Here is a 19982-nt window from a genome sequence, read left to right on the forward strand (position 1 = left end):
ACCAGAAGACCTAGATGATGCCGGGTTACCATCAATGACTGCCCTGACAGGGAACACAACAGAAAGTACTCGATGGAGCTGGGGAAAAGTGGGGTGCAGAACTCAAATTCACATAAAAAGACTAGACTTGATCATCTCACTTCGAGTGGAGGGACTCCAGAAGACATGGCCTCAGGACTCTTTGTTAGCTTGAAACTAAAGCCGTTCCTGAAGCCAACTCTTCAGACAAAGATTAGACTGGACTGTAAGACATAAAATGATACTAGTGAAGAGTGTACTTATTGGCCCAAGAGACTAAACGGGCAGCTACTGTCTAGAGCCAGGTGAGAAGGCAAAAGGGGGAGAGCAACTGGGGCCACATAACAATGTATGTTTAAGTTTTTGTTTGAGAAACTGAGTTGAATTGTAAACTTTCACTTAAACACAATAAAAAAAGATAAAGAGGTCGATTTATTAAGTACATTTAGGAAACAAGATTTTCGGAGTAGGAGACAAGAGATGCAAATATAAAAGTATAAGAAGTTAAAAAAATAACCTTAAAAAAAAGCTTATTTTCAGGTTGGGATTTTTTTTTAATCCAATCTAAAATAAACAGAGTTGAAAATACAAACATGGAGAAAAAGTAAGAGACGAGTAATAAAATCAATAAATTTGGAAACGGTTAGATTAATTTTAGACAAAATACATGTAAAAAATGTTTTTTTCCGACTTTCAGGACACTTCCCTCCCGCAGCCAGAATCCAAAAACCCGGAAGCGGAAGTGCGCCTTGACTGCCGGCAGCCAAATTTGGACGCGCTCCGTCTGCTGTGTGAGGTGGGTTTGTCGGTTCGCGTCTGGGCGGCTCCAGTACCAGGTGCAGCCCGCTGGACACCCAAGTGGGGTCTAAGGGTGCTGTCCCCGCTCTCCTGCGCAGTCCCGGCCTCTCGCCCTCGGTGAGCTGCTCCGGGGCCGCGGGGCTCCACGCAGCCGGGCTGTGCCCGGGGCCTCCCGCCGCCGCCACCTTCCTGCTTTTCTGCCAGCGCCGCCGCCGTCGCCTCCCCGCTTCCCTGGTTTCCCGCCGCCGCCGCCACCGTCGCCGCCTTCCTGCCGCCGCCAGCACCTCCGGGAGCCCGGCCCACCCCGCCGCGCTCGCCTGGGCCGCGGCTGTCTCCTCCCCGGCCTGGGTGAGATGGCCGGCTAGGTGGGCTGCACCTTGTCCCCGGGCGCGCTGACAGGTAAAACCGTCCCCGTCCTCGCTGGCAAACGAGTGGCTCCCAGAGCAGCCGCGCCAGCTCCACCTGGGCGTGTGTGAGAAATGCAGAGTCACGGGCCTCGTCGGAGCCCGGGGTGGTCAGCCGGAGTCTCCGTGCCCTGCTCGCCGCCTCCTCCGCCGGGCTCCCCTTGATTCCTGTGCTTCATTAAGGCAGGACTTTGATGAAGCCTTGGAGCCCTGGTGGCGCAGCGGTTAAGAGCCTGGCGCCTAACCAGAAAAGGTCCAGAGTTCAAGTCCACTAGTCGCTCCTTGGAAACCCAGCGGGGCAGTTCTGCTCTGTCCTGTCGGGTGGCTGTGAGTCGGAATCTACAGCATCGGGTTTGGTGTTTTGTTTTTTCCTGAAGTATTACCAGTCAGACAAAAAGTAAGTTTATATGATGAGGAGTATCTTCTCCCTCCCCTTCTTTAACAGTTATAGGTGTTTAAGGTAGATGAACGTGTTTATGGTAGATGATTGGAACTAGGACGTGCATTTAAGACCCTATTTATCCCAATTTCAGGGGGAAAATATTTAGTAGGAGGCACATTTTGAGGAATTCCTTTGGCTGTAAGGCAGGGATTTTTAACCTGAATGTCTGAGAACAGTGTGGCCAAACCTCGTTGACCGGATGTAAACCGTGATGTGGCTGAACAAGGTTAATATGGGCCCTGAGCGGTTTATAGAGATGACTGCGGGCTTGGGTGCTGGTGATCCAGCCACAATTTCTGCTGTCAGCAAGCCACATTTCTTCATAGGCTGAAGACGTCAGGCTTCTTGCAGCAAAACCTGGGCTTATTCCCAGTGTCAGAGCAGTAAATGTTGGGAAGGAGGGGAGAGCAGTAAATGTTGGGAAGGAGGGGATCACGGGCAGCGTGTAATGAAAGTAATCAAAATACTTGAGCAGGTTCTAGAGGGCCAGCACACTACAGTGTTAGAAAAAGTATCTCATCCTTTGTGGTAATTATTTTACAAGCCACTCTCCTTAAATAAATGAAGTGTATAATTATTACAAAGTCATGATTTACAGTAAGTAGTTTTGAACATGAAAAAGTAAAACTTAAATTGATGAGTAAATTCAATGGCATCTGTAATATGGCTAGAAATTTTTTTTTAAGCCAAATGTAATACAGTAGAATGAAGATAGTATGTGTGTGTCAAACCTATTGCAAGAGCAACAAAATGACACCATTTTACATAGAAAAGAGGAATAGTATGTAGACACTAAAGAGTGAACCAGCAGCTACAGATATCATTTCAAAAATGTAAAGTGTCTCAGTTTAAGTGTCCTGTCTCAGAAATCATTGCTAACTCCAGTGTCATTAGCGTAATCAATTTTTCTATTTAGAACTATAGTTCATCAGAATTTTTGTTAGCAAGTTGTCTTGTTTTTGTTTTGTGTTGTTTTCTTATTAATAATCAAGCGATCCAGATCGATTTACCTTAAAAAATTCATTCTTTACACACTGTGGTTCCTCAAATGTGATTTTCTGTCCCTGAATTTTAGTTTCTTTGTTGGTTAAAAGGTAATAAATAATAATGATATCTAACTCAGAGATCAGATGAGGAAGCCATGAAAGTATCTGGCATGTAGTAGGCCCTCTTAAGTTATTTTCCTTCTCTTTTTATCTTTGCACACATAAATCCTCATTATATTAATAATAATGAGGATGATAATACTAGCTAATGGTTGCACACTTACTATGCCCCAGGCACTGTTCTAAGCATTTTCATGTGCACCAATTTAATCCTCACCATAATCTTATAAAAAAAAACCAACTAAACCCATTGCCACTGAGTCCATTCCACTCATGGCGACCTGATGTATTACACAGTTGAACTGTTGCACAGGTTTTCTTGGCTGTAATCTTTACGGAAACAGATTACAGGGTGGCGCAATTATCACTCATTTCATAGATTGAGACACTGAATTTATTGGTAAATTTTAATCTGAAGGGTTTTGTACCTGAAAACAAAAATGCCAGATTATGAGACAGCTAGTATTTTGCAAAAATAAATGTATACCCACTCCTCACTTACTGCCTTGTTCGACATTTTGCATTTACAGCAGTGGTAAAAAATGTACCCAACTATTTTGTGCATTGATGACATACGTCTGACAGTAATGAACACGGAGGTGCAAGGCAGGAGTAGTGCTGGCTGTGGTAGTTAAGGTGTCAACTTCGCTGGCCTGTGATTCTCAGCTGCTTAGCAATTATGCAGTGTTGTCATTTGGCAGCTATGTAATGATGTAGTCATCCTCCATTTTGTGATCTAATGTGGGCATCCTCCAAGTTTGGCATAATGCCCATTTTCACATAACGACCTGGTCTTTGGAACCTAACCATGTCAGTAAGTGAGGAGTGGGTGTATAACAAAACATTTGCTCTTGCAACTATTTTCACATGAAAGATTCTATAACATTAGTTATGGTCACTATGTGTTCAACCGGAAACCCTGGTGGCATAGTGGTTAACAGCTATAGCTACTAACCAAAAGGTCAGCAGTTCAAATCCACCAGGCGCTCCTTGGAAACTCTATGGGGCAGTTCTGCTCTGTCCTATAGGGTCGCTATGAGTTGGAACTGACTCGATGGCAACGGGTATGTGTACAACCATCATCACTATCAGCCTCCAAGTTTTTGCATCACCCTTAGCAGAAACCTGACCCTGCTGCTGTCGAGCCGAGTTTGACTCAGCAACCCTACAGGGCAGAGTAGAACTACCCTATAGAGTTTCCAAGGAGTGCCTGGTGGATTTGAACAGCCGATGTTTTGGTTAGCAGCCGTGGCTCTTAACCACTATGCCATCCGGGTTTCCGACATCAGCAGAAACTAGTGCCCCTTAAGCACTAACTTCCCCTTCCGCCTCCTATCTGCCCCTTGTAGCTACTAATAAACTTTGGTCTGTATATATTGCCTGTTCTGGATATTTCATGTAAATGGGTTCACACAATATTTGTACTTTTGTGTTTGACTTATTTCACTTAGCATAATGTTTTCAAGGTTCATCCAAGTCATAGCATTTATGAGAACATCATTTATTTTTATGAGTGAATAACATTCCATTGTATGGATTTGCTACATTTTGTTTTTTCCATCTATCTGTTGATGGGCATTTAGGTGGTTTCCACTTTTTGGCTGTTACGAATAGTGCTGAAGTGAACATTAGTGTAAAATACCTGCTTCGTCCCTGCTTTCAAGCCTTTTGGGTATATACCTAGGAATGGAAATTTCTGGGTTAGGTGGTAATTGTATGTTCAACTTTTCGAAGAACCACCAAACTGTTTTGCACAGGCTGCACCATTTTACAGTCCCACCAACAATTTCTCCACACTCTCTCCAGTTCTTGTTGTTTTCCGTTTTTCTGATGGTAGCCATCCTAGTTGGGCCAAGGTGGTATCATTGTGGCTTTGATGTACATTTTCCTAGTGACTAGTGGTATCAAACATATTTTCATGCATTTATTTTCTTTCGTAAAATGTCTATTTAAATTTTTTGCCCACTTTAAAAATCCATGTTTAGATTTGTTGTTGAGGGGTAGGAGTTCTTTATATATCCTGGTTATTAAACTCTTATCAGGTATGTGATTCCCAAATATTTTCTCCCATTCTGTAGGTTGTCTCTTCAATTTGTTGATAAAATCATTTGATGCTCCATATTTTTATTTAATGAAGTTCAGTTTATGTACTTTGTCTTTTGTTGCTCATACTTTTGGTATCATATCTAAGAATCCATTGTCAAAAACTAGTCTGTGGAGAAATAAATGTTCTTATTTTTTTAAATTGTGAAAACCCTGCATGTTTCAAAAATTTCAAAAATGCTTAGAGGAAAAATGATCATTAAATGCCACTTGAAATCTCAATGTCTGTAGACAAATGTGGTGTGTTTATTTTTCTCTTTCCATCCTTAGAGATTGATAACCTAGAAGTACCCTGGGTGTGCTGCAGTTCCCCTTGGAGACTTGACTGGTAGTGTAGTCACTTCATGTCAAATTCAAAACGACTGAATTTTCCTAGTTCAGACTCTTAAGACTTGCTCCTCAGATAACTCCACAATATCAACTTATATTTCCCGAAGGCCTAATACATGCCAGAATTGTGCTCTTGCCTCCCTCCAGCTTGAAGCTCCACAAGTGGGAATGAGCCTGTGTCAGAGGTCATGGTTTAATTTTTTTTGTTTTGTTTTCAGGAGGCAGCAACCTCTGGATTGAGGTACAGGCTCTTGAGTACCAATGGACTCAGAGATCAAACCTTCCCATAGTCTACTGGGGCACTGTGGGCTATATGGCTCCGAAACCTACCATGTCTAATACAGAGCTCTCCAATCTCACCCCAGCAAATCTGTTTCTCACCTGGCTTTCCCATATCAGTAAATGGCACCAGCATCCATTCACTAGATTGGGAGATATGCTCAGTCCACCTCTATCCTCTTTTTTTCTCATCTTCCACCTGCAGGAAAGCACCAAGTCTTGTTGGTTTAGAACCCAAATATACCGACCATCTTCATGGCTGCAATCCTAGTCCAAGCTACTGTGAGAGATGCCCCATAGGAAAACAGCTTCTGAACCTTCTCCTACTCTTTGTCTTGTCACAAGGAGGTATAGTCCATCTAGCAGCAAGAGGGATATCAAAATTGTAAACCAAGTAAGCCATCAATCACATGTAGAATAAATGCCATATATTTTACATTGCCCAACAGGATCCTGTGTGGTCAGGCTTATGTACAGGCAGTCCATGGGTTACAAGTGTCCAGCTTAGGACTTAATGTAAAACCCAGTTACAAACCAACACCCCTAAAGCATATCAGGAAGAAACTGACTTGCCATCCCAGTCCCTGGGCCACACTTCCCCTGCGTGTGCAGGTGCCACAGGGCATCCTTCGGCGGCCAGGCCCCCGGGACGTGGTGAATTCAGCCTTGGCTTGCAACAGAGAACCCACATGTACCAACCTCCCTTGGAGCTCTGAAAGGGCTAGCCCCACCGTCCATGTGCCCCAAGTGGGCCTGCAGGTGGTGGTGGCTGGCAGCCGGGACAAGGCGCTGTGTTCTGCTGTGTTCTCCGAGTACACCCTTCACTGCACACACTGGGCACATAGCTGGGCTTGCGTGGCACTCCCTTACCCAGCTCCGTCCTACCTCGTCCCGCGGGCCCTCCATGCTGTACTGCCCAGAGCCATCGCAGCACCTCTCTGGGCTTCTGTTTCCCCTACTTACACGTGCAGGATTTCACTATCGCAGCAGTTCTTGACCTTTTGGTGACTGGGTGGGGAGGGCAGCCTTACATTCCTGACCTCTGTATGTCCATATGGTTTCCAAGGGTCCTTGGAGAACTTGGCAATTGGGTTTCCCTAAGCATCCTCTTTCCAACCTTTGGGCCTGGGCTTTCTCTGAGCACATCCTGAGAGGCACTTTTTTCCTTGTACTCTGAGGCGGGGGCCTCATAGTCAGTTTGTGGGGTTGACAGGCCTGGTGAAGATGTGACTGGGGAATGATCCCTCTGGCCCCAGCACCATCCTACCCATGCCCGCAACCCTTCCTACTTCTGCTGAGGAGGGTTGAAAACCCAGCAAAAATTGCTCGGTGGCACAATGTAGATTTTTTAGTTCAGAGTCTAAAATAAAGTATCTAATTGGTGTCGGAGGTTTTATAGAACAGAATCTTCTATTTTGGGTAACGCCCTGTAGATATCTGTTCAACTGTGGAGAAGGTACATACAATGGTTTGTAATAGGAAATGGGTGCTACTTTTCCATGCCCATCAAAACACTGTTATCGAATTATTATGTTAAAAATGTTTCAGTGTATCTGGAAGTTTTTTTTTTCTAATATTATTTGTGCATAGAGAGGTACACTATATACTACACAGTAAGATAAACATTTTGACTACAACCTTACCCACCTGTCCATATTTACCTACAAATTTGATTAAAGACAGCTTTAGGAACAGAACTCAGTTGTAATCTGGGGACTGCTTGTATATGGCTTTCTGACTTGAATTTATAACATTCACCCTCATGTTAGATAATCTTTTACCACAGTTTAAAAAAAAAAAATTTTTTTTTTCAAAGACGTGAAGATTTTCCCTGCCTTTGTACCAGGAGTTTCCTCTGATTAGAGGACAACTTTCGAACCATAGAAATCCGATTTTTTTTTTAATGTGTTTAAGTGAAAGTTTACACTTCAAGTCAGTTTCTCATACAAAAACTTAAACACACATTGTTACGGGACCCTAGTAGCTCTCCCTACAATGTGGCAGCGCACTCCTCCCCTCTACCCTGTATTTCGTGTGTCCATTCAGTCAGTTCCTGACCCCCTCTGCCTTCTCATCTCACCTCCAGACGGGAGCTGCCCATTTAGTCTCATGTGTCTACTTCAGCTAAGAAGCACACGCCTCACCAGTACCATTTTATGTCTTATAAACCAAAAAAACCAAACCCACTGCTGTCAAGTCGATTCCAACTCATAGCGACCCTATAGAACAGAGTAGAACTGCCCCACAGAGTTTCCAAGGAGCGCCTGGCAGATTCAAACTGCTGACCTCTTGCTTAGCAGCCGTAGCACTTAACCACTACACCACCGGGGTTTCCTTATGTCTTATAGTCCAGTCTAATCTTTGTCTGAAGAGCTGGCTTCAGGAATGGTGTCAGTTTTGGGCTAGCAGAGATTCCGGGGGTGGTGTCTTCTGGGGTCCCTCCAGTTTCAGTCAGACCGTTAAGTCTGGTCTTTTTACTCAGATTTGAGTTTTGCACCCCACCTTTCTCCTGCTCCATCAGGGACTCTCTGTTGTGTACCCTGTTGGGGTGGTCATTGATGGTAGCCAGGCACCATCTCGTTCTTCCGGTCTCAGGTTGATGGATCCTCTGGTTTACGTGGCCCTTTCTGTCTCTTGGGCTTGTATTTTCCTTGTGTCTTTGTGTCTTTCATTCTCCTTTGCTCCAGGTGGGTTGAGACCAATTGATGCATCTTTGATGGCCGCTTGCTAGCTTTTAAGACCCGAGACGCCACTCACCAAAGTGGGATGCAGTACATGTTCTCAATAAACTTTGTCATGCCAATTGACCTCAATGTCCCCTGAAACCTGAAACCATGGTCCCCAGACCCCTGCCCTTGCTACTCTGTCCCTCAAAGTGTTTGGTGTATTCAGGAAGCTTCCTAGCTGTTGGTTTAGTCCAGGCTAAAACCTTTAACTTCCCAGTCGATTCAGACTCAGAGCTACCCTATAGGACAGAGTATAACTGCCCCATAGGGTTTCCAGGGAGCAGCTGGTGGACTTGAACTGCTGACCTTTTGATTAGCAGCCAAGCTCTTTAACCACTGTGCCACCAGCTAGTGGCTACCACTACAGAACATGTCTATCCTCAAAGAGAATTTCACTGGATAGTGCCCCTCAAGAGTATATACAGTGGGTGATAGTCCATGTATGTGATTTATTCTGTGTGTGACCTCACTTATTAATGTCATAAGCCAGAACAGGAAAAAAAAAATACCGAGTGTCTGCCCATAGATTTACACTGTAGCATGGGAGGCATTTTAAAACACGTAATGAAAAACCAGGGACAGCTGAAACCTGTAATAAAAGGACGTGTAGTGTCGCTACCTGTCAGAGTTGACTCAGCAGCAGTGGGATTGGTTAGACTAATTGAAAGGGATAATTATGTAATTGAAGGTTAATAAAATTTGTTGGATTTAGCTACATGCAGGGTTGATAGCAGGAGGAGTGGGGATGGAAAGAGTATTTCAGTTGGGAAAAATGAGTGTTTAAGGACCTGAGGGAGCAGAGAGCCCAGTATCATCCATTCCTTGATGAAAGTCAGAGGTGATTGAAGCAGAGAAAACGAAGGGTGGATTTGGGGGGGGGGGCGGAGGTGGGGGTAGGAATTTGCATGAGCCAGGCTTGAGGAAGCAATGGCGGCAGGTCCTTTAGAACCATGCTGGCCACTCTGGGCTTTTTGAAGGGTAGTGGACAGCCACCGATGGGCATTAAACAGGGATGGGTGTGAATATATTTGTGATTTAAAACATAACAGTCCAGTTCCTGTGCCGCAGATCAATTTTGGGAAAGACAACCATGAATGAATGATGTCAAGCAGGAGCTCGTTGTGAACAAGATAAGGAAGCCTGTGAGGTGGCCTAGACATGGAGATGGTTTATGGGTTAGGATGGTAGTGGGTGACATAGATGTAGGTGGTCCAGAGGGCATCAGTTGATAGATGCTTGTTCCTTGAGTTCCAGACTATGGAGCAGGGAATGCTTCTCAGCCTTGGATGTTGAAGTGAACAACTTAGGGATGTTGTTAAAATGCAGATTTTGATTCAGCAGTTCTGGGATGGGGCTTGAGAGTCTACATAACTAACAGGCTCCTCATTTATGCTGAAAATAATAAGCATAGAAATAAAGATGTGAATTAAAATTAGACAGTGCTATTAGAGAAAATGGAGCCCTGGTGGCGTGGTGGTGAAGTATCCAGCTGCTGACCAAAAGGCCGGCAGTTTCAGTCCACCACCTGCTCCTTGGAAGTCCTATGGGGCAGTTCTACTCTGTCCTGTAGGGTCGCTATGAGTTGGAATTGACTTGATAGCAGCGGGCTTGTGGTTTGGTTTATTAGAGAAAATGATAAAAGGAAGGATTGTACTTAAATGGGGGAGACACTGGTATAATGATCATGCAAGAGAGAGAACATTCACCCCGAGACCAAGAAATAACAGAGTAGCAATCTGTTGGATGGGAAAGCTGGGTGGAAAGAAACAGGAACAGAGGTGGGAGAGGGCTCCTTAGAGAAAACTTCATGATTCTCTGGTTTATTGGTTGATCGATTCATTATAAAGTTGAGAGAGAAAGTGTTGAGGAATCCTCCTGATTTCTTGAAAGCTTGGGGACCGGTTATATCGTGGTCTGAGAGTAAGGGGGTGGGGGGAGGAGAGAGGAAGGAGAGGAGAACAACTGAAGGGGAATAAAGAAATGTTCATTGCAAGATCAGCAGGAAAAATGCTGATCATGTATTACAGTGGTGTATATGAAATGAAAATTTAAAAAACTCAACAGAAGGGTTTAACTGCACATAATTAAAAATCAGTGAAGCATGATGAATGCACTGACCAACCGTGAAAAATACGTTCTCCCTGAAAATGCACCCACGTTGATATGAAATAGCAGTACGCGTGTTGACCTACAGCGGGTAGAGTTACGCAGGTGAACCCACAGCCTCAGCCTTGGACCCCTGCCTCCCGGGAGGAAACCAGGTTGAACGTTTCCAGCCTGTCCTCACCTGGATGCTTCTCATGAGTAGATTTGCCAGAAGAATCCAAGTGTATGCTCTGGAAGGATAGAGGCTGATCTGCCTGGAATAACAAACGCTCTCGGGGTGCAGCACTGCCTCGATCCTGAACGAAAGCCCTCCCGGGCCAAGGACCTGTCGCTGCCTCCTTACTCAACACTGCCTCTTCCCCATCTTCTTCCATTTCAGGTCCCAGGTGTGGTACAGGGAGAACTAGCCCAGTCCAGGCATCTGGGGACCTAGGATGACCAGCTTGCACATCCACGCAATCGTAAGTAAGGATATCACCTGGGCGCACCAGACATCTTCATCTGTCTCCGGACTGCCCGGTGGCTCTGCTTCTACTTCCATCCCTCTTTCTGAAGTGGCTTCTTAGGCTCCAAGAGAACATTCAGTTAGACTTCCAGAAGCTGTAGCCTGGAAATGGTGAGTACCATAGAGAACTGGCTAATTCTTAGTATAAGGGGGTAAGGCTAAATATGATTTGGTAGGGGACCAGCTGTCTTCTCCGTGCTTGGTGTTTCTTTCATGAGGTAAAAGTTGGCAGAAGAGGACGCAATCCTAAGGGGCATCCTAAGTCCCTAGTCTTCACTGGGCCCTTCCTCTACACATATATGGTTTCTCAAGCCTTGGATACCTGGGGTCACCTTCTGTATGCGACTCCCAGAGCTGACACCATGGGGTATTAACCTCCCCACCCTGGGCCTTGGTGCTCTGTTTTGAATGACTCTCCTGACCAAAGCCTGAAGATGGAGCAGCTCTGACTGAGGAGGTGAGCCCAGGCCCTCCAGAGCCTTCTGGTCCTGTCACTCTTAACAGTGTTCTTGGCTTCCCCCCAGGCACTGGAGTCTTTTCTGTGCAGTCCCAACACTGCAGCTCCACCCCTCACGCGGTGTGATGGGGTAAAGAACGGGAGAGAGGGTTATTCGGGGAAGAACCCTGACTCTGTGGGGTCCTGTGTGGGGCTTGGCACTCTCCTGACCTCACCACAGGCATGATGCAGGAGTGTGAGTCCTGCTGGATCATGTCTGGGGTCTGTAAAACCATTTCTGTTCTAGTGGGGAATAGTTTTACTTGTGTCTTTCAGGTGTGCGTGAAGCACAGTAACCCAGTCCGGGTCCCTGTCCTCCCAGGCTCTCTGTGCCTAGAGCTGGTATTACATTTTTAAAAAACTTGACCATTCCCCACAGTTGTGGATTAGAATCTAAAGTTAAAGTGTCCTTTTTTGCTGAAGCAGCTCAGAATATGAGATTAGTGTGTTTAAGTTCTTAGGGTCAGTTTCCACAGGAAGCAAATTTCAGGATCAGTTTGTTATGTTTCTACTGAGAATTTTTTAATTTAATGGATAGAAAACTTCTGAAACACAGGAGAATGCCTATTTTAACGGATGCAAAAGATGCTCTAAAGCTTACTTGAATCTTGAGAAGGGTCTTAAAGACTTCTACTACGTTTACTGTATTATACCAGAACCCCTGATGTTTTACATCTTTTCGCCGTTTTGGAAATATTCTCCTAACTGAGAGAAAACGGATATACAGACTGATACCCCTGGTCATTGGATCTAAACGCAGAGCTCTAATGTACATTTTTATGATTTGCACAAATGTGTTAAACTTTTTTGTAACACTTTAGCCCCTAGGGAACGTAAATGTAAATTTCTACCATCCAGGTATGAAAAGTTGAAGTATAAAAGCCTTCCTGACCTAAGACAAGTTAAAACGAAGGGGCTGTCAGATTACTTGTTGGGATTAATATATGAAAATTACTTTTTTTTTTGCCCGTTTTAGTAGTGTTTTAAGCTTTCTACTGTAAAACTAAAAATATCCAAACCCATTGCTATCTAGTGGATTCCTGCTCATAGTGACCCTGTAGGACAGAGTAGAACTGCCCCATAGGGTTTCCAAGGAGCAGCTGGTGGATTTGAACTGTGGACCTTTTGGTTCGTAGCCGAGTGTTTAACCGCTGTGCCACCAGGTCTCCCTCTACTGTAAAGTAGATTATAAACATAGAATTTATGAAACTTTTCATTAAAGTTTAATAACCCTAAGCACCTGATTACAAATGAGACTTGGGGAGTTCTTCGAGCTTCCTGGTGTGTCCTGCCCTGATCTCATTAACCTGGAGGCAACCCCTCTCTGTATATTCCAAGTTTGTTATTGTTGTTATTGCTATTATTACAGCTTTACCACGCAAGTCTTAACTCTTAAGCTATATATTGTTGAGCTTTGCATCTTTTGAGCTTTCTATAAATGCAATTACTCTGTACGGGTTCTTTAGTGACTTGTTTTCCTCATGATATTTTTGAGCTTTATGTGTTGGTGTCTGTAGCTCTAGTCTACCCGTGTTTCTGTATATGTATGTGTTCCATTTTATGAATGGGCTACAATTTACGTACCCATTGTACAGCTGTAAAAACCGCATGGGGGTAGTATCTGACCTCATCTAGCTTCACAACTGGGAAGGAAAATCAAGATCAACAGCCCAAGGCTGATTCCTAAGAGGCGGAGGCCAGACATGCCTCTGCTCTCCACCGTCTTAACCAAGTCTGATACCAACCATCCCTGCCACGGTACTCTCTACATCTCTTCTGGGTTCAATAATTCATGGCAGTGGGCACACAGAACTCACAGACAATACTCACAATTATGGGGTTTATTAGGGAAGTAACAGTTTACAATTCAGGTTGAAAAACACTCAGGATATAGTTCTTCCATCAGGACAGCCACCCAGCCATGCTCGCAGGCATGCCTCTCCCCGGCCCTCAGCCTCTGCCCAGAGGCACTCAGCTTTCTCTCCCAGTGGGCCAGAAGCCTACCACACTGGGTCTATACTGCCTGGTCTCTGCTCCCAGGTCTCTCTGTCTTCACTGTTACAACCCGCTCTCTCTCTGCCTTCTGGTTCCAGGAGCTTCTCAGCGCAGGGATCCCGGGTCCTAAGGACGTGCTGGCTCCTAGCTGTTCTTCTTTGGTGGTGGTGGGGGTCTTCTCTTTCCCACCTCTGGGGTGGCTCATTTCAAGCCCAGGGGGATGGTAAAACTGACCAATCCCTTTCTTGGGCCACAATTACCCTATCACACAGTCCTGCCCAATCACTTGGGCAGAAATTACAAGACCATGGCAGGAAAGGCCACACGAAAGTGATCCATCACACCACAGCAGCTTATGAAATTTCGGTTGTTTCTAGTTCAGTTTTCCCTCTTGTGACTGGTGCTGTTACGTTCAGTCTCTTTCCAGGCTCCAAGTGCTCTTGCCCAGTAACCCAGTGAGGTGAAACTGCCAAGTTGCAAGTGTAATTTTACAAGTTGCCAAGTGTAAATTTACTAGGACATGCTGATGTAGTGTGTCTGTGTATTTTATTTACTTCATTTGCTTGGCAACATGGGTTTATTGAATTAATTTTTACTTTGTAGTGAGTATGAAATGGTATTGTACTTCAATTTTATTCTGCAATTAACTGCTCCAGTACTGACAAGGCTGTGTATATTTTCCCACTGTTAGTTCATCTTTTTGTGACTTTTCAGGGCTTCTTTATAGAGTTTGGAAATACATTTTTTATTTGTATATATTGAAAATTTTTTCCTAGTATGTAGCTTGTGTACTCATTTACTTTTTGCTGCCCGTTGATGAATAGTTTTGGGTTTTTATATAGCTGAGTTTGTCAATCTCTTGCCTTATGACTTCCCTTATTTCAGAATTTTTTCTCTGGCCTGATGTCATAGAATTATTTGTTTATTATAACTTCTGAGTGTTATGATTTTCATTCTCACATTTAAAACCCAACTATTTGGAATTGATTTTTGTACATGGAGTAGGTAGGAATGCTTTAATTATCCCGATTAGATAATTAGTTGACTACACCCCACATATTAAAGTGTGTGTGGTTTCTGGCAGTGCCCTGCAGTGCTTCCTCTGTCATGGCACCACTTTCCATATTGGTAGGTGGGCCTGTGCCAGGACTATTTATTTTTCTCCGATCTATCTGTATAGTCTTATACTGAAACTATGCTGTCTAACTTATTATACCTATACACACACACACGCACCCACCCACACACACACAAAGTTGGGTGTGCGGGTGTGTGTGTGTTTAGACAAGTCCCCGTGCAGTATTCCTTAGAACATCTTGGTTATTTGTGGACATTTGTACTTTCATATAAAATTTTCAAGAATTTTCTGTGAAGTTGTAAGAAAAGTAAAATTGTTTGGAGTTTTTTGTGAATAAGATCTATTTGGGTAGAACGGTGTTCTAAAAGCATGCTGTATCTTTTCATTAGGACTCTTCGTGACACAATGGTTAAGCGCTCAGCTGCTTACCGAAAGGTCTTGGTTTGAATCTGCCAGCCTCTCCACCAGCCTCTTCCTTAAAGATTTATAGCCTTGGAAACTTTATGGGGTAGTTCTGCTCTGTCCTACATAGGTTTGCTATGAGTGGAAATCGACTCAGTGGCAGTGGGTGTTTTTGTTTGTTTTTCTTGTGCTTTAGGTGAAAGTTTACAGGTCCAATTATTTTCTCATACAAATATTTATACACATATTATTGTGTGACACTATTTGCAGTTCCTATAATGTGCCAGCACACTCCCACTTCCCACTGTGGGTTTTCCTTGTCCATTCAACCAGCTCCTATCCCTTTTTGCTTTCTCATCCCACCTCTGGACAGGATCTGCTACTTTCAAGAAGCATACTCTTCACCAGCATTATTTTGTTTTATACTCCAGTCTAATCTTTGTCTGAAGAATGGGCTTCAGAATGGTTTTAGTTCTGAGTTAACGGAGAGTCTGGGGGCCATGTCTTCTGAGGTTCTTCTAGTCTCAGTCAGACCATTCAGTCTGGTCTTTTTACTAGAATTTGAGTTCTGCACCCCACTTTTCTCCTGCTCCATCAGGGACTGTCTGTTGTGTTCCCTGTCAGAGTGGTCATTGGTAGGTAGCCAGTCACCATCCAGTTCTTCCTGGTCTCAGGCTGATAGAGTCTCTGGCTTATGTGGTCTCTTTGTCTCTTGGGCTCATATTTTCCTTGTGTCTTTGGTGTTCTTCAATCTCCTTTGCTCCAGGTGTGTTGGGACCAGTTGATGCATCTTAGGTGGCCACTCGCAAGCTTTTAAGACCTTAGATGTGACTCACCAAAGTGGGATTTGGAACATTTTCTTAATAAACTTTGTTATGCCAATTGACCAAGACCATGGTCCCCAGTCCCCTGCCCCTGCTACTCTGTCCCTCAAAGTGCTTAGTTGTGTTCTGGAAACTTCTTAGCTTTTGGTTTAGTCCAGCTGTGCTACCTTCCCCTATATTGTGTGTTGTCCTTCACTTCACCTAAAATAATTCTCTACTCTCTGGTTTGTGAATTCCCCTGTCCCTCCTTTCCCACCCTCATAAGCATCAAAGAATATTTTCTTCTGTGTTTAAACATTTTCTTGAGTTATTATAATAGTAGTCTGATACAATATTTGTCGTTTTGCAACTAACTAATTTCACTCAGAATAATGCCTTCCAGATTCATTCATGTTAAGGGATGTTTCACGGATTCATCATTGTTCTTTATCGTTGTGTAGTATTACATTGTGTGAGTATATTATAATTTGTTTATCCATTCATTGGTTGATGAGCACCTAGGTTGTTTCCATCTTTTTGCTATTGTGAACAGTGCTGCAGTGAACATGGGTGTGCATATATCTATTAATGTGAGAGCTCTTATTTCTCTAGACTGTATTCCAGAGAGTGGGATTCCTGCATCGTATGGTAGTTCTATTTCTAGCTTTTTAAGGAAGTGCCAAATCAATTTCCATAGTGGTTGTACCATCTTACAGTCCCACCAGCAGTGTATAAGTGTCCCAGTGTCTCCACAAGCTCTTCAACATTGATTATTTTGGTTTTTTGGATTAATGCCAGCCTTGTTGGGGTGAGATGGGATCTCATTGTAGTTTTAAATCTGCATTTCTCTAATCGCTAGTGATCGTGAGCATTTCCTCATTTAGCTATTAGCTGCTCGAGTGTCTTCTTTGGTGAAGTGCCTGTTCATATCCTTTGCCCATTTTTTAATTGGGTTATTTTTGTTGTTGAGATTTTATAGTATCTTGTAGATTTCAAAGATCAGACACTGATCAGATAAGTCATAACCAAAATTTTTTCCCAGTCTGTAGGTTGTCTTTTTACTTTTTTTGTAAAGTCTTTTGATAAACATGGGGATTTGATTTTTAGGAGCTCCTAATTATTTTCCTAATTATCTAGTTTCTCTTCTGGGGTTTATTCTTTGTTAGTTATTTTATATTCTCTTTATGCCATGTGCTAGGGCTCCTAGTGTTGTCTCTATTTTTTCTTCCATGATCTTTATCATTTTAGATTTTATATTTAGGTCTTTGATCCATTTAGAGTTAGGTTTTGAAGGTATCGGTCTTGTTTATTTTTTTAGAGATGAATATCCAGTTATACCAGAACATTTGTTAAAGAAACTGTCTTTTCTGCATTTCTTGGACTTCGGGCCTTTGTCATGTATCAGCTGCTCATAGATGGATGAATTTATGTCTTTATTCTTAATTCTGTTTCATTGGTCTATATATTTGTTGTTATACCAGTACCAGGCTGTCCTGAGTACCATGGCAGTATAATAGGTTCTAAAATCAGGAAGTGTGACACCTCCCACTTTGTTCTTCTTCTTCAGCAATGCTTTACTTATCCAGGGCCTCTTCCCTTTCCATATGAAGTTGGTGATTTGTTTCTCCTTCTCATTAAAAAGTGCCACTAGAATTTGGATCAGGACTGCATTGTATCTGGAGATTGCTTTGAGTAGAATTGACATTTTCATAATGTTGAGTCTTCCTATCCATAACCAAGGTATGTTTTTCCATTTATGTAGGTCTCTTTTGGTTTCTTGCAGTAGCGTCTTGTAGTTTTCTTTGTATAGGTCTTTTACGTCTCTGGTTACATTTCTTCCTAAGTATTTAATCTTCCTGGGGGCTATTGTAAATGGTATTGATTTGGTGATTTCCTCTTCGAAATTCTCTTTGTTAGTGTAGTAGAATCCACATGATTTTTGTATGTTTATCTTGTATCCTGATACTTTGCTGAAATCATCTGTTAGTTCTAGTAGTTTTCTTCTGGATTCTTCAGGGTTTTCTGTTGTTGTTAGGTGCCGTCGAGCCGGATCCGACTCATAGCAACCCTATGCACAACAGAACGAAACACTGCCTGATCCTGCGCCATCCTTACAATAGTTGTTATGCTTGAGCCCATTGTTGAAGCCACTGCCTCAGCCCACCTCGTTGAGGGTCTTCCTCTTTTCCGCTGACCCTGTACTTTGCCAAACATGATATCCTTCTCCAGAGACTGATCCCTTCTGACAGCATGTCCAAAGTATGTAAGACGCAGCCTCGCCATCCTTGCTTCTAAGGAGCATTCTGGTTGTACTTCTTCCAAGACAGATTTGTTCATTCTTCTGGCAGACCATGGTATATTCAATATTCTTCGCCAGCACCACAATTCAAAGGCATCAATTCTTCTTCGGTCTTCCTTATTCATTGTCCAGCTTTCACATACATATGATGCCACTGGAAATACCATGGCTTGGGTCAGGCGCACCTTAGTCTTCAAGGTGACATCTTTGCTCTTCAACACTTGAAAGAGGTCCTTTGCAGCAGATTTACCCAATGTAATTCGTCTTTTGATTTCTTGACTGCTGCTTCCGTGTGTGTTGATTGTGGATCCAAGTAAAATGAAATCCTTGACAACTTCAATCTTTTCTCCGTTTATCATGATGTTGCTTATTGGTCCAGTTGTGAGGATTTTTGTTTATGTTGAGGTGTAATCCATACTGAAGGCTGTGGTCTTTGATCTTAGCACTTAGTAAGTGCTTCAAGTCCTCTTCACTTTCAGCAAGCAAGGTTGTGTCATCTACATAACGCAGGTTTTTAACGAGTCTTCCTCCAATCCTGATGCCCCGTTCTTCTTCATATACTCCAGCTTCTCAGATTATTTGCTCAGCATACACATTGAATAGGTGCGGTGAAAGGATACAACCCTGACGCACACCTTTCTTGACTTTAAACCAATCAGTATCCCCTTGTTATGTCCGGACAACTGCCTCTTGATCTATGTAAAGGTTCCTCGTGATCACAGTTAAGTGTTCTGGAATTCCCATTCTTCGCAATGTTACCCATAATTTGTTATGATCCACACAGCCGAATGCCTGTGTATTCCTTCTGGTATTCTCTGCTTTCAGCCAGGATCCATCTGACATCAGCAGTGATATCCCTGGTACCACGTCCTCTTCTGAAACTGGCCTGAATTTCTGGCAGTTCCCTGTCGATATACTGCTGCAGCCATTTTTGAATGATATTCAGCAAAATTTTGCTTGCGTGTGATATTAATGATATTGTTTTATAATTTCCGCGTTCGGTTCAATCACCTTTCTTGGAAGTAGGCATAAATATGGATCTCTTCCAGTCAGTTGGCCAGGAAGCTGTCTTCCATATTTCTTGGCATAGACGAGTGAACACCTGCAGTGCTACATGTGTTTGTTGAACCATCTCAATTGATATTCCATCAATTCCTGGAGCCTTGTTTTTCGCCAGTGCCTTCAGTGCAGCTTGGACTTCTTCCTTCAGTACCGTTGGTTCCTGATCATATGCCACCTCTTGAAATGGTTGAACAATGACTAATTCTTTTTGGTATAATGACTCTGTGTGTTCCTTCCATCTCTTTTGATGCTTCCTGCATCGTTTAATATTTTCCCCATAGAATCCTTCACTATTGCAACTCAAGGCTTGAATTTTTTCTTCAGCTCTTTCAGCTTGAGAAACGCCGAGCATGTTTTTCCCTTTTGGTTTTCCATTTCCAGCTCTTTGCACGTGTCATTATAATACTTTACTTTGTCTTCTCGAGTTGCCCTTTGCAACCTTCTGTTCAGTTCTTTTACTTCATCAATTCTTCCTTTTGCTTTAGCTGCTCAATGTTTGAGAGCAAGTTTCAGAGTCTCCTCTGACATCCATCTTGGTCTTTTCTTTCTTTTCAGTGACCTCTTGCTTTCTTCATGTATGATGTCCTTGATGTCATTCCACAACTCATCTGATCTTCGGTCACCAGTGTTCAATACGTCAAATCTATTCTTGAGATGGTCTCTAAATTCAGGTGGGATATACTCAAGGTCATATTTTGGCTCTCGTGAACTTGCTCTGATGTTCTTCAGTTTCAGTTTGAACTTGCATATGAGCCATTGATGGTCTGTTCCACATTCGGCCCCTGGCCTTGTTCTGACTGATGATATTGAGCTTTTCCATCATCTCTTTCCACAGATGTAGTCAATTTGATTTCTGTGTGTTCCATCTGGTGAGGTCTATGTATATAGTCACCGCTTATGTTGGTGAAAGAAGGTATTTGCAATGAAGAAGTCGTTGGTCTTGCAAAATTCTATCATTTCATCTCCGGCATTGTTTCTGTCACCAAGGCCATATTTCCAATTACTGGTCCTTCTTCTTTGTTTCCAACTT

The 19982-nt window shown here is 43.2% G+C and overlaps 1 protein-coding gene across 6 annotated transcripts in view; it reads left to right on the top strand.

Annotated features, from left to right (window-relative positions):
- Positions 1–733: 733 nt before the first annotated feature.
- LOC100667540 (zinc finger protein OZF-like) overlaps positions 734–19982 on the top strand; it is a 46646-nt gene continuing 27397 nt past the window's right edge. The window contains exons 1-2 of one of the 6 annotated variants that reach the window (XM_023540461.2): positions 734–814; positions 10692–10928. In XM_023540461.2, the coding sequence (XP_023396229.2) occupies positions 10926–10928 (3 nt within the window). In that variant the 5' untranslated portion in view covers positions 734–814; positions 10692–10925. The other 5 variants (XM_023540464.2, XM_023540462.2, XM_023540463.2 and 2 more) reach the window with 5 other exon arrangements.

This window comes from Loxodonta africana, chromosome 3 (assembly GCF_030014295.1).
Source record: "Loxodonta africana isolate mLoxAfr1 chromosome 3, mLoxAfr1.hap2, whole genome shotgun sequence".
NCBI lineage: Eukaryota > Metazoa > Chordata > Mammalia > Proboscidea > Elephantidae > Loxodonta > Loxodonta africana.